Source organism: Myiozetetes cayanensis, unplaced genomic scaffold (assembly GCF_022539395.1).
Source record: "Myiozetetes cayanensis isolate MyiCay16 unplaced genomic scaffold, myiCay2020 scf2-11, whole genome shotgun sequence".
Taxonomy (NCBI): domain Eukaryota; kingdom Metazoa; phylum Chordata; class Aves; order Passeriformes; family Tyrannidae; genus Myiozetetes; species Myiozetetes cayanensis.
In genome coordinates this window covers 110,592,377-110,606,066 of record NW_026087411.1, presented here as the reverse complement: position 1 = coordinate 110,606,066, position 13,690 = coordinate 110,592,377, and the positions used below count along the sequence as shown (strand labels likewise).

At 42.4% G+C, this 13,690-nt stretch overlaps 2 protein-coding genes across 5 annotated transcripts; both read right to left on the bottom strand.

Annotated features, from left to right (window-relative positions):
* Positions 1 to 1,207: 1,207 nt before the first annotated feature.
* On the bottom strand, positions 1,208 to 5,619 carry GLYATL3 (glycine-N-acyltransferase like 3). Its single transcript, XM_050315736.1, is given in 7 exon segments — positions 1,208 to 1,912; positions 2,798 to 2,924; positions 3,409 to 3,535; positions 3,945 to 4,043; positions 4,244 to 4,289; positions 4,677 to 4,783; positions 5,542 to 5,619. Coding segments are annotated over 7 exon segments (1,011 nt in total). The 3' UTR covers positions 1,208 to 1,485.
* A 2,866-nt stretch (positions 5,620 to 8,485) lies between these two features.
* Positions 8,486 to 13,442, bottom strand: CENPQ (centromere protein Q). 4 transcript variants are annotated; one of them, XM_050315178.1, is made up of 9 exons: positions 13,410 to 13,442; positions 12,093 to 12,248; positions 11,347 to 11,404; positions 11,099 to 11,216; positions 10,766 to 10,834; positions 10,123 to 10,252; positions 9,768 to 9,887; positions 9,421 to 9,498; positions 8,486 to 8,801 (listed from the first exon to the last, which is right to left on the bottom strand). In XM_050315178.1, exons 2-9 carry the CDS (start codon positions 12,243 to 12,245, stop codon positions 8,673 to 8,675), a joined length of 855 nt encoding a protein of 284 aa, XP_050171135.1. In that variant the 5' UTR covers positions 12,246 to 12,248; positions 13,410 to 13,442; the 3' UTR covers positions 8,486 to 8,672. The 4 variants fall into 4 exon arrangements, with proteins under 4 accessions (XP_050171135.1, XP_050171136.1, XP_050171137.1 ...); XM_050315179.1 differs by having other exon boundaries at positions 11,099 to 11,213; XM_050315180.1 differs by having other exon boundaries at positions 11,347 to 11,401.
* Positions 13,443 to 13,690: the final 248 nt, after the last annotated feature.

The window sequence follows — 13,690 nt, the reverse complement described above, 5'->3', positions numbered from 1 at the left end:
TCAATGTTTACTGAGTGATCACTATGGGGTATGTAGGGGACCCTTCCCTCACCCACCATGGCAAGGTCACCTTTTTCCTGACTCTTCTGTTGACTGCGAAAAATGGAAAGTTTCTGGAATAGACCAAAGCCTTTACACATCAGTAGAAACCTGCCCATAACAGAAGTGACCCTCCCAGACATTACTGACATTACTGTGTAAACCTTATTGTCCTTCCTACTGTCCCACCATACAGTCAATGAGTATTTCTGGTGGTGCTTTGTCTAAACCTCAACCCAGGTGTAGAATGATAGGTATGAAACAAAACTCCACCTAAAAGGAGGAAAACTTCAAGTATTACATAACTCATTCTCTTTACCGTAGATGCCCCTTTAATCACATCATCACAGAATTTCTGATTTATCTAAAAAGTAATTTTGAAAATAATTCTTATTGTTTGGGATTAATATACAAAGCATGCAAATAAGCAGTTATGGAGAGGCACAAGATCATGGATGACTCTGTGAGAATCCATTGCAAGGACAGCAAAATGTCTCTGCTGGGGCCACAGCCTGCTCCAGTACTGAGTCAGCAGACTCCAAAAAATTAAAAAGTTGACAGCCTTATCTGAGCTGACCCTGCTCTTTCCTCCAGAACCTCTATTTGCTGAGGCAGCCTGAAATGCTGCCTTTCACATGGCAGGGCCCTGTGTAGCATGATCACCTCAGGCTCTTCACTGAGGTGTCTCTGTTTATCAGATGGTTAGTTTCTGTCTCCAAACCCATCAGCCACTGGATTTAGTTACCTAGAAATTATTCTCATTAAATGCAGGATCTCCACAGCTTCTGTAAAAATGGTCTAATTAGGCTGAATAAGAATCTACAGGTAGACATCTGGCCCTATTGAAGGCAATAGCAGAATTAACAAATCCAATTACCTGGATTTGAAAAACACAGTGATATTGATAAATTCAGTTTTCCTATTTCCTATAAGATTTGTCTTGAGCATAAAGGAGACTTAAATAAGCATAAACAGACTTGTTGCTGTATTAGACATTAAGAGACTTCTTTATAAAGCTTTTTTTTTTAGTTCAGACAGCTCCTTGCACATTTCTCTGCTTAATTTCACAAAGTAATCTCTTTAGGCCACATTAGGAAAAGGAGAGGCTTGAGGACTTATTCGAAGACACATAAATGGGGTTAGAGATGTCCAAGGATTCTGCTAGAAAATGGTTATACAGAAGAAATAATTCTTTGGTCAGAAGCAGCATAATTTCAACTGAATTACAGCAAAACGTCTACACTTAGAGCCATTGCCCAGTCATTTGGAATTGCCATGAGTACAGATTTCCCTGAGCACAGAAGTCATGAGCGTTTACTACCTTTGATTCTAGGATTACACAGGAAACTCTCCTGTGATTTCTGATCTCACCTAAGTTATTAAATTCCACCAGTGTTCTCCTGCAGTGCAAAAAAGCTGATCTGAATGCAGGTTTGTGAGGTTTGGCTACAGGTGAGATTTGGCTAAAAACTGAAAAGGTGTATGAACCACTCTGAAAAATGAGCGGGGAAGGAACTGGGCACTCATGCTTTTCAGCAATGTTATTGATGGGATATTTGCCTCCAGCACATTACCCTGAGCTGGAAAGCCACACCTGTGCAATGTCTTAGCTGGAGGAGTAGCCACAAGCCTGCTGGAACCCTTCCCTCAGTGCTCTGGCAGGATGTAATCATGAATCATGGTGGCAAACTGGTCTGTCAGGCTCCAGGAGAGGGGATTCCCATGTTCATCCAAGACACAGGCATTGGGGATGCAGCAAATGAGGTCAGCAAGATACTTCTGGCACCTTGGATTGCCTCTCTGTGACCAGGTTTTACTGAGCAGGCCAGTAGGGGAGACATCCAGGTGAGCCAAGTTCAATTTGGGGTCCACCCTAAGGGACAGCACAGAAAGAGTGTGAGGCACAAAGCTGTGCCCCTCATTCTCCAAGCAACTGCACTACAGTTAAAGTTGTTCTCTGCAGCCAAATAGATTTCCAGGTCTGTATCAGAAAGGGGAATCAAAGTGAGTGGAGCTCATTAGGCTGGAGATTTAAGAATGATTGTAGAGGGAAGCACCTCTCCAGTTTTGGGATTTATGTTCTGTAAGCTCCTGAATCCACTCAACACACTCCAGTAGTGCCTTATTCCTTACAGAAAGACTGGGGAATATGTTAAGGCAGGCAAGGAGCCTTAGTGAGTGACATGAGATGGTACAAAGGAGTGGAAAGGATTTCATGTCCAGTCTCTCATCCTCCAAGACTGATAGATTCTTTCTGGATTTCAAAAACACTGCAGAGAAATTTTTTATAGGAAAAGTGAGGCCTCTGGTTCCCCTACTCTTCTGCTCCGATGTCAGACCAGTATTTCACCAGCAGAGGGATGTTAGAAAACTCAGATTCAAGGAGCTGTGTAAAGCTCCCTCTGTGAAAAACAAATTTTGTAGAAAACCCAGATCCACCTATCAAATCTAAGAAACTTTGACACATGAAAGTCAAAGGACATGCAGAGCAGATCTGTGGATCCCATGTATACATGAGGAGGAGGGGATGGGGAATATTCTGAAATGTAAAAATACAAGAGTGATTGACTAATTAAAGAAAAATCTTGTTAAGTATTTAATAGTTCCTTCCTTACCAAGTAATTCCTCAGTCAGGTTTTTGAGCCAGTCACAGAGAAAGCCTAAGAGTCTTCCTGGTATTTTGGATGTAAATGTACTTTTAGGAAATACATCACTATAGTACTGACTTCAGTAAGTGACATGGAGTGCTCAGACATACTGAATTTTGACATCTGGCAGCAAGTCTGGGTCTGGATGGATAACCATCTGGAAAGAGGATGTTTTCACATCTACCTGCTTGGATAAAGCCACAGTTCTGAATATTTCACATATGCCATCCTGGAGCCCTGTGTATAAAAAGATAAATATTAAGGCACTTCACAAATAAAGTGTGGGGCTTTTAAAAATCCTTTTTTTTTAGGTCTTGTCTGAGTTCAGCTTTCAAACACTGGCTCACACTAAATCTCTAATGACACATTAATTACTGCTCAGCTCAGCCTGTATGCTGTTTACAGAATCCTATGGCCAGTAGCAAAATTAAACATCAATAAACATGCCTTCTTGACAAGGAAATAACTTCATCTATGTGAAAGCAGAACTTAAAGTGGTAGCAGTGAATGACACAGATGAAATTCAAAAAGCTAAAAAAATTCCATATCCTAGGTCTTGATTTTTGCTTAAGTACATAAAAAAAAAACCCACAAAAAAAACCCCAAAAAAACAACAACAACAACAAAAAAAACACCTTTCTGCAGAGCAGAATGGCAAAGTTTACAGTCCATGAAGACTATCTATTCTGTTTACTCTGAACCAAGTAAAACTGGACTGTACCTTGAATCTGAAAAATTTGTCCCCAGTTGATGGCATTTGGGTTTTCCAGTAGCTCCCAGTAAGTTTCCAGCTCCTTGCAGAAAACTGAATAAGCATTGGTGTAATGGTCAAGATCATCCATCTCATTCTGGGGAAAAAAAAATATGGAATAATTACAAATTCTGCTCCTTCCCACACATGTTGGAATCTAAACTCCCAGAGACTTTAAAAAATGTTTTGAGCTTCTTTCAGGACATTTTCACCAGTAACTCTCAAGCAAAAGAGTAGGAACATCTACAGCATCAAATTAGCAGAAAGCTGCAATGGCCTCATACCCAATGCACAGTAACCCAAACCTGGTTTTTGAAACACTTACCTAATTCATTGTTCAAAGCTCACCTCTGCTACTGCTGTCCAAAAAACCACGGCGTGTTATTTGGTTGCCAAGGTCAAAGTCTTCAGACCACACCTCTTCTGGCAAACAAAATATGTTCTCTGCCCCTGCAATGGCTGAAATAGCACAGCCTGGCCTCATCAATACTATTACACCCTCTTACTCTCCAGAACAGGCTGGAAACACTCGAACTGCCAGCTGGGGATTGTCCTTCACTGCTGGTTGTCCCAGAGACCTCGACAAGGTTGTACCCTATATGAGCCTACAAGAAGAAGGGATTATTATCTGAGCCTGGAATTGGGGAAGCACCCACAAATTCATGCAGCTCAGAGATTGTTTTATCACAGTGGACAGAGGGAGTTACGGCAATGCCCCCTCTGAAACCCTCTGCAGCACAGCCTGTTATGGACTAGAGGACTGCAGAAGGACCCTTCTTTCACCTTGTAGCTGCATCTGCCCCACCATAAGGTCACCAAGGTTCTTTTTTGTGTGTCTGTCTGTACAAAGGCTGGAAAGACCAAAGAACCCTTGGGAAGTTTGGTCAAGTGGCATGAGCGCAGATAAAATGCGACTCTGCATGAACTCTACAAGTTAATCCTCAATCAGTGTAATCAAGCTAATTACAATCAATCAGAGAGTGTACTTCATGACTAAGTTTGTTTATGCTATAATTCCCAAGCAGAATGTCTCAGGAAAAAGCAGCACTCCCTATAGCGGGCTTTGTGCTGGCACCCACTGGGATGTCCTATGGCACTTTACGGTTCCCACCTCCCCATTACACACTTCCCAGATACAGCTGGCTCCATCCATAAAACCCTCAGAAAGCTGGGAGGAAGGCTCCAGCCATGCTGGATCCATCTCTCAGAAACAAAGGTAAAAACCCCATCCCATCTACCTCCTTTGTGGTCGAGTGATAACAGCTTTGAAGTCTGGTCATGAGTCCACCACCAATTCTGTGCTGAAGGGGTTCCCTCTGCTGCTGTTGATCACATCTCCATAAACCTGCAGCAGGAAAAGCCAACAGCAAAAAGACAGTTTGAGGCATGCTACCATGTGTTGTAAACCAGAGACTGTAAACCAGTGACACACAGCTGAAAGCTTCATGCACACACATCTCACATGGGTTGATACCTACACATTGACCAGTAAGGCAAAAATACCATGTTCTTCTTTTCTTAAGAACAGGGACTTGGGTTAGTAATCAGGACCAAAGGATATGACAGGCTGAGAGAGTTGGAATTGTTCAGCCTGGAGAAGGGAAAGCTCTGGGGAGAACTTAGAGCACCTTCCAGTACCTAAAGGGGCTCAAAGAGAGCTGAAGAGGGACATTTTGCAAGGGTCTGGAGCGACAGGACAAGGGAGAATGGCTTCAAACTATAAGAGGGTAGGTTTAGATTAGAGATTAGGAAGAAACTCTTCCCTGTGAGGGTGGTGAGGCCCTGGCCCAGGTTGCCCAGAGAAGCTGTGGCTGCCCCAATCCTGGAAGTGTTCAAGGCCAGGTTGGATGGGGCTTGGAGCAACCTGGGATAGTGGAAGGTGTCCCTGCCCATGGTAGGGGGTTGGAACTGGATGAGCTTTAAGATTCCTTCCAAGCCAAACTATTCCTTGATTCCATGATATCTCAGATGCAGTCATCTAAACAGCAACTATCAGTCAGTCCAGAGGAAGCACAGCCCTTTCCCTACAGCTTTGATTCCCTGACAAACATCCAAAATCACTGATGGAAATACCACAGGAAATGAAGGTCAGTGCTGTGTTACCATAACAGACTCAGGAAAACTCCTCTTTAGCATTTTCTCCAGCATCTTCTGCTTCCTGGAGCAGTTAAGTACCAGCATGTGTCTTGCTGGGAACACACAGAAAATATAAAGATTCACTCAAAAAAGAGATAATGTGAAGGAACTGAGTGGCATAATTGCTAATTTCATAAAATACAGTATCTCCCACAAAGTTCCTTGCCTCAGAATGTACCTATGTAAAACAAACAAACAAACAAATTTCCAAAACCAAAAAGTGTCTGAGAAGCTAAAAAAAAAAAAAAAAAGTAACTTCACTTAAAAAGTGCAAGAGAAGAATTCAAATCCTAAGGTTTCTCAGAGGTACCATAACCTTCATTCTTTCTTTATCTCTTAAATGTTCACCATTTAATCGTAAAAGCATTTCCCTTTGCTGCAGTTTGTTATAAATATTAACATTCCTTAAGAATTACTGCAGCCATCAAGTATCTACCTTCCTACTAAGAAACATCTTATGAACAGCCACCCCTCAGGATCACAGATCAGCAACCTCATCTCATGGAAGGTGTCCCTGCCCATGGCAGGAGGTTGGAACCAGCTGAGATTTAATGTCCTTTCCAACCCAAACCTTCCTATGATTCTACGATTACATGTAGGTAGTTACCTCCCTTGAAGGTTATATTCCATTTTATCACCATCTTCAATGGAAAAAATGTCTCTCTGGGTCACTGCATCACTGTACATGCAACTATATCTAAAGCCAGCACCAGTACATGTTTGAATACACAGCTACTTTTACTTAAGGATAGTTCCCAGCTACTTTTACTTAAGGATAGTTCTAAGACCTTTATGCCTGGAAATACTTTCAGATTGGGAAAAAATATTGATATGTATAGCCCACCTGATCACTTACCTGCTTTCAGTCTTGGAGCTCACCCTCCCAAAGTGCAACAATAACTTGAAGACAGGAGACCATAAAATGCATCCACTTCCTGCACAGGGAATGATGGAAGTCCTCATTCAGAATCTCAAATCTACAATTTTATTGATCCAAGTTGTTTTAAGTTGGTATACTGTTCCTAACAGCTTTGTTCTGTCTTTTTTGGGGGGAGTGTGGAAAAAAAAAGCCACAGCCAGCCACACCTTCAGAGCAGGAGGGACTCTGTAAGACAAGTGATGCAGGGCTTGTTCAGGAGTATGGGCTCTAGAAAGAACCTTTAATTTTTTCACGAAGACCTTTAATCTCTTTGCATTCGTTCCAGTGAACGGTATGCTTCGCACATACTTACAATGATCTCTTTTCTTCTCAGTGGGAGGGAAATTAGCCAAGTCTCATTCTCAGTGCCAAGGTTCTTACTACGAGGTAAACTGAGATCAGAGAAACCCAACCCAGCTCAGTGGCCCCAAACACCACTTTGAGGTGGCAGCCCTGTTCCCCTTTTCCCTGAGTTTTCAGTTGTCTCTGTCAGTCCGGTTTGATGATGTTGACTCCTCCTGTCCTTTGGATTTGGACTGGATAACCTACAAACAAGGCAGAAGAGTCGATACAGAAGGAACGCCAAAGTGTTACACGAGAGGACGTGCAGATGTTTTGCTTGAACATGAGAAAGGGTTGATATGGGATACAGTTTAATGTTACTGATATATCTTCAGAAATCTGTAGCTTATAACTTACCTACTTGAAGCCAAGGCTTGTGAAATTGAAGTTTCAGATGCTTCCAGGTCACATCACACAAGTTCAGAGCTCCACGCAGACTGACCAACAGCAAACCTGCTCCTGAAGGGGCCTTCTAATCTCATCAAAACCACAATCTGACCATTCTGCACTGAATAAAGTGTATCCAGCATCAAGTAAGTTAAGACCACTTCCAAAATGTCTGGATTTATGTTCCCGCTTTATGTTGTTCTGTTTATGTGTGCATGAGAACTCCAAGATAACAACATCCTAGGAACAGCCAGCCTATCACAAATCAACCAGTGTCAGGAAAAAAATAAAATTAAAATAGTTAATTAAAAAAATTAACCTGTATCTATCTGTCCCTGTAATGCAGAAGCTGCTTCTTCAATTACTGCTACTTCAGCTCTCCTTGTGTGGAAGTTGTATCTGACTCCTACTCACCGCCCTTTTCCACACTTTCTTTTGAAAGTATCAAAAAAAAGGAAGATGTATCCATGTGGTTCAGGCACTTCAAAACCCACATAGGGATTTGCTCACAAGTAAAACATCCTTAATGAAACAAAGCAAAAATTTGGATGCTGGCATGCAGGAAAATCATTAACCCATGGTCTGGATTAAAGTACTTCTGGGTAAAGTCAGCAAAGAGCTTGAGAAGCTCCCCTTCTCAAGTGATCAAAAATTTGAGAAATATTTCTAAATAATTATGCATGGGAAAAGAGATTTTTTTTTTTTTTTAATTTCATTTTCATCCTCTGAAGCCAAAAGGTATTTGACAGTTAATGAAATACCAGGGGAGTACACAACTCTGAGATCAAACCTTTGCTCTATGATGTCCTCAGGCAGTTTCCCCAAGCACCTGCATAAATCAGGTGAGGTTATTTTTAAGCAGTGAACATGGAAGTGTAAAAAAATCCTGTACATTTGATAAGAATTATTCAATTTCCTGCCATGGACAGGGTTTTACTAAAAAAAAAAAAAAAAAAAAAGAAGTAGAAAATTGAAGAAGGGATTTACAACTAAGTGTTAGATAATCATATTTTTACTAGGTGTTTCAGGTTTAAAGAGGATTTAACTCTTATTTTGGTAAAGAGATTCTGCCTTCAGTGGTCTACAGATGTAAATACAGAAGTGCAAATATAATAGAATAGTTGCCTAATTCTATAAAAAGGCCCAAATAACCCAGGATCCATTTCCCTCCCTTCTCCTAAGACAGGATATATCAACAATAGAAGTCGTCACAAGTTAAAACCCAAAAAAATCCTTGATAGATGACATAAATCACTTGAGTCCCAGAATGTATCTACAGATTTATACATCAGTATTCACAGAAAATGTTTTAACAGAAATCCAGCAGTCACAACAGCAAAGCCATTAGAAAGAAAACAGTTTCCATGCTCAGCATCCTGCTACTCTACATGAACACAGAGGGCTGGCTGGCATTATCTCCTTCAAAGGAGACTCCACACATTTCATCTTCTCAAAGCAAGTCCACCTTCTCATAGGTCTTTTCAATGAGGGTTAACAAGTTCTTCAAGTCAGCTGACTGCTGAATAGTGTTCATATCCTTTAAAAGACCTTTCTGATTCTTTGTCTTCAGAATTTCTTCCTAAAGAAGAATGATAGACAACAAATAAAAAACAGCTTTTGTCAAGTGCAACAGGAATTCCCCTTTCATGTAGCCCAACTATAGCCAAAATAAAATGAAAAAAGATTCAAAAAGACAAAGAGTAAGTCTTCCCTCCAACAGTTATAGATATATTTCAGGTATGATTACAGATTCCCTAGGACCACAGGTTTTTCTAGGAAGAGACAAGTGATCCTTTAAATCAGAGAATGATTTAGGTTGGAAGGGAGCTTAAAGATTATCCAGTTCTAACCCCCCTGCCAATGACAGGGACACCTTCCACTAGAGCAGCTGCTCAGGTCCCATCCAACCCGGCCTTGAACACTTTCAGGGATGGAGAGAGTTTCCAGGGTTTTGTTCTGTTTTTAAAACATAAGTATATAGTTCCCAATGAAAAGAAACAAGAAAAAAAGGGGGAAAAATAAAATCTATTCAATTTTTTCTGAATTTTCAGAACTGCCCCTTCTCACAGAAATTGTGATAAATGCACATTCTGTTGCCTTCCTTTTCATAACCAAAGTGTTACATATATATATGTATACATATATATGTAGCAGTTATATATATATGTATATAAATATACTATATATTCCACGCTCACCTGCAAAGTGGGTGCCTGAAAACTGTGCTTGGGGAGTTCTGGAAGGTGGAGTTCTCCACTGGCATTTTCCTGGAATACCTAGAAAGTTAAAAAAGAAAAAAATAATCGAAAAATCCCCCAAACATCAGTCTCCCACTTAGTGAAATAACCTAGCTGTCATTATCCAACTTCTGAAAACTAAACTTCTTAGTTTTCCAACTAACATTGGCAAAATTGAAAAGAGTCATTCCCAGAAGCAAACAAAGTCTTCCTTAAATGACATTCCCTGAGAAGCAGCTTGTTTAGGAGAGCTCTGGAAGTTAGCCCATTCCTATGGGTTAGAGTACAGAAGTATTTATTGGAAATACCTTCCTGGCCTCTTTTTCATCTTCCTCTAACTGCTTCTTGAGTAGCTGGATTTTGTTCTGCAGTTGCTCCACAGTGTCCTCGATGTGCTCTGCTGATTGCTGAGCTTCAGTTATCTCTTCCTAAAATAAAACAGACACAAAACCAGAATAAAAATTACTTTAAAGATGGGGAGCCTTTTGTACAGAACCATCCAGACAGAGACACTGCTGTGCAGCAAAGGTGGGTGATGATGAGCAGTGGACACTCCTCCACAAGAGCACAGGCACAGTCAGCTCTCTCTCTACTAAAAGGCTACAACACACTGAGCAGCAGGAGCTGGGTAAGGTAATTCCTTCCCTTCCTTGCCTTTCATACCTGCAGTTGTGCCAAAGATTCCTCATTTGCCTCAAGCATTTGTCTCTCTGCCATTTGAAGGCTTGGGATATTCTTCAGGCTGTCCAGCTTCCCTGGAGGCACCTTTAAAGTCTTGAAACATCTCAGCATCCTTAAGTGTAGAAAAAGGAAAGCGTGACTTGTTTGGAGTTCTTTGCAAAACCAGAAGTGCCTAATGACTTCTCTGGGGAAAAACTAAACTCAGTTTAGCCCAGTTGCTGCCAGTGAAGTAAAAGGCTCCAGACAGGAAGAAAATCGGTCTTGAATTGTTTTCCAAAATCATGTAGAATAGATGCCAGCCTAAGGAAGGAACCAGGAACGAGAAATCCCACCATTCTCACCTTACTGACCTTGTGTGGTTTCTATCCCATTGGCCTGTACACTCCCTGACTAAAAGCTTTTCTGACCCTTCTGCTTTTTGAAGTAAAACTAAGTTCTAAAATCAGCATTTTAACTGTTTCCAAACAATCATCATTTTAGTAAAGCCTGGAAGTGTTTTTATGAAACATGATATATAGTTTTTTGTCAGAGGGAGAGTTTAGCCTGCCCTCAAAGCATGGTACAAAACAACTGGGTAAAAGAAATCTCTTCTCTCCCTCTTTTCTTTTAATTTATAATTTCTTACCTGTTTTTCAGTACATTGAGGTGCTTCTGAACATCATCTTTTTCCTTCCTCTGTTGGCACAAAACAGATCTGGAAAGAAAACAAAGGCAGAATTCCCATCACAAAGCCTGCAAGCACAGAGAACACAACAAATGAAGTGCACACTGTCAGAACTTCTCTAGGTAAAAATTTCCAATTTCAGATAGAAAGTGTTATGTTATACTGGAAAAAACATAGACAGCCAGAGATATTGCCCAAAAATGCTCCAAAGCATTTCTGGTTCAAGCCATACTAAAATTTTTACATTAATCCTTGTGGAAACAAAGAAGAACCACCAGAACATTTGACACTTACAGTACTGCTGAATCCACTACAGTTTCCAGAAATCGCCTACTGCTCTCTGAGAGAGTCTGCCAAGATCCTGTTGCAGCACTGGAAAGCTTCACCTTTTTTGAAGAACCGTTTTCTCCTGCTAACACAAAGGAAGCAAAGGAAAAGATATGATTTGTCAAACCTGGACAGACGGTTTTGTGACTCATTTCAGTCAGATGGGAGTCAAAGTTGTAACAGTTCAGATTTAACAGGAAAGAACAAGATCCTACCTACAGGAGAATAGTCCCTCTGCTCCTTAACTGTCCTTTTAACTGCCTGAGTGACCTGCTGAAGAGAAAAATTTACAGCAAATGTGGCAATTTTGAAACATCCTCTGCTGTGCAATCATCCATCTACTACTATCAACCCACTGTCTGACAGTGCCCTTTGACACTGATCGCTAAAAAACCACCTTTTTTGGACTGTGCAACAATAACTCACGTCAAGCAGGCTAAGGAAAAAAGAATTCACTCTTCCCAATTCCTCCCACTCCAAGAATGAGACCATGAAATAAGTGCACAGGATGTTTGGCTGTTCAGCCACATCTTGAGGTTGTGCTGTTCATAAGTTCAGTGGCTGAGCAAGAACACTTATTGGAGAATCCAGCCCTGAGACGTGCAGAGAATGTTTTCCAAAGGTGAATAAACTGAGCTGAATGAACCCTGACCCAATCACTCTGCTCAATCAGATGCTGTTCAGCAGCTCTTCACAACTGCACAGCCAGCTTGCCTTTTTGCTCATGATCAGGCAATGCTTCCCTCTACTTGTGACAGGCACAGTAGCACCCAACTAGGAATTCTGGAAACCAGGAAGCAGCCAAGGCTGCTCAAAAGAGCTGTTCACACTGGGCATTTCCTCAAGTTACATTTAGTTACTTAATTGTTCCATATAAATTCCAGTTTAAAAATGGGCAAAAATACCTCTTTTTCCCACCCACTTTGGTTACTTTTCTATTTCGATCCAAAATAATGAATACCTGTCTTTTTTGACCTTGTTTTCTTCCTTCTCCATCTGTTCCTTTTTTTTTGCTGGAAGGCCTCAGTTTGTGTTGAGACTTAAAAGGGTTTTTTGCTGATCTCCCACCGGGGTTCTCCCCCATTTTAGTGGAAGGTGTGTGGCGGGGTTTCATTATCTGTAAACCAACAGAAACAGGAGGAAAAGACAAAATTAAAATCTAGCAATTATGATCCTAAATGAGCACAAATGTTTGCATATTAGTCAATTTAAGGCCTAAATCTTGTATATTTACCCAAGTGCAGCACTCCTAAAAAAGCAGCCTCATTTGCCTTTTAGACAAACTTTTACTTGTTTCACATCTGCTTCTGAAGTCAAAAGGCAGCATGACAGGTATGTCAAAGAGCAGCAAAGGCAAAGAAACAGAACTGACCTGAGAAAAGCCTAATTTGTTCTTAAAGATTTCCATCAGTAGAAAATTCTCTTCTCTCAAAAGACCCTACCTGCAACACTGTGTCCAGCTCTGGGGTCCCCAAAATAAGAAGGCTGTGGAGCTGCTGGAGCAACTCCAGGGGATGCTATGGAGATGCCCTGAGGGCTGGAGCACCTCTGCTGTGGAGACAGGCTGGGAGAACTGGGGGTGTTCACCTGGAGAAGGCTCTGGGGAGAACTTAGAGCCCCTTCCAGTGCCTAAAGGGGCTCTAAAGAGAGCTGGAGAGGGACTTTGCACAAGGGTCTGAAGGGACAGGACAAGGAAGAAGGGCTTTAAACTGACAGCAGGTTTAGATGAGATATTAGGAAAAAACTCTTCCCTGAAAGGGAGGTGAGGCCCTGGCACAGGTTGCCCAGAGAAGCTGTGGCTGCTCCTTCCCTGGAAGTGTTCAAGGCCAAGGGGAGTGTTGCGACTGATACCAGGTAAACAAGCCCTACACCAGATAAATAAGCCCCGTGCCAGGTAAGCAAGCCATGTTAATAAGCCCTATAAGAGGTAAATAATGCCTTAACTAGGTAAGCAAGCCCTACAAAAGGTATATAAATCCTAAACCAGGCAAGTAAGCGCTGTCTTTCCTCTCTGCAGCTACCGATGCTGCGGCACAGCTTTCGCAGGGCACAAGAGATGACGTGGGACTACAACTCCCGGCAACCACCGCTCCCCAACGCCGCTCAGTCTACTCGCCCACCGAGCGCAAAGCAGGCTGGGAGTTGTAGTCCTCCCCACCCATACCCCTCTATACCCCAAAACACCCGCTCTCCCGTCGCTGCCGGATAACCCCTCGGGTAACACCTCCACGAAAACCTTCCCCCTCCTCCCGGTTCACCCTCCCCCGCCGAGCCTCACCGGCCCAACCGGACTCTGCCGACTCTGCCTACTCTGCCTCCTCTTCCTCCTCCTTAGCGCTCCCGCCTCAGCCCGCCGGGACGTTACAAAATAAACCGCGCTCCCCGCGCGCACGCGCACTGACGTTCCCGCCCGCCGCGCGTGCGCGGAGTCGGGGCGCTGACGGAGGGGCCGGGACAGGTAACGGGAGCGGGAAGGGGGAGCGTGTGTGTGTGTGTGTCTGTCCCTGTTCCCATTCCTGCCCTTATCCCTGTCCATATCCCTGCCCGGAACCCCTGTCC

What these genes read in the sequence shown, in the direction of transcription:
- CENPQ (XM_050315178.1), bottom strand. Translation starts at nt 12,245, where the DNA reads ATGAAACCCCGCCACACACCTTCCACTAAAATGGGGGAGAACCCCGGT. An exon ending in AACAAGGTCAAAAAAGACAG is followed by an intron (nt 11,405 to 12,092) that starts GTATTCATTATT and finishes TTTTCTCTTCAG; the next exon opens with CAGGTCACTCAGGCAGTTAA. An exon ending in GTAGTGGATTCAGCAGTACT is followed by an intron (nt 10,835 to 11,098) that starts GTAAGTGTCAAA and finishes TTTTCTTTCCAG; the next exon opens with ATCTGTTTTGTGCCAACAGA.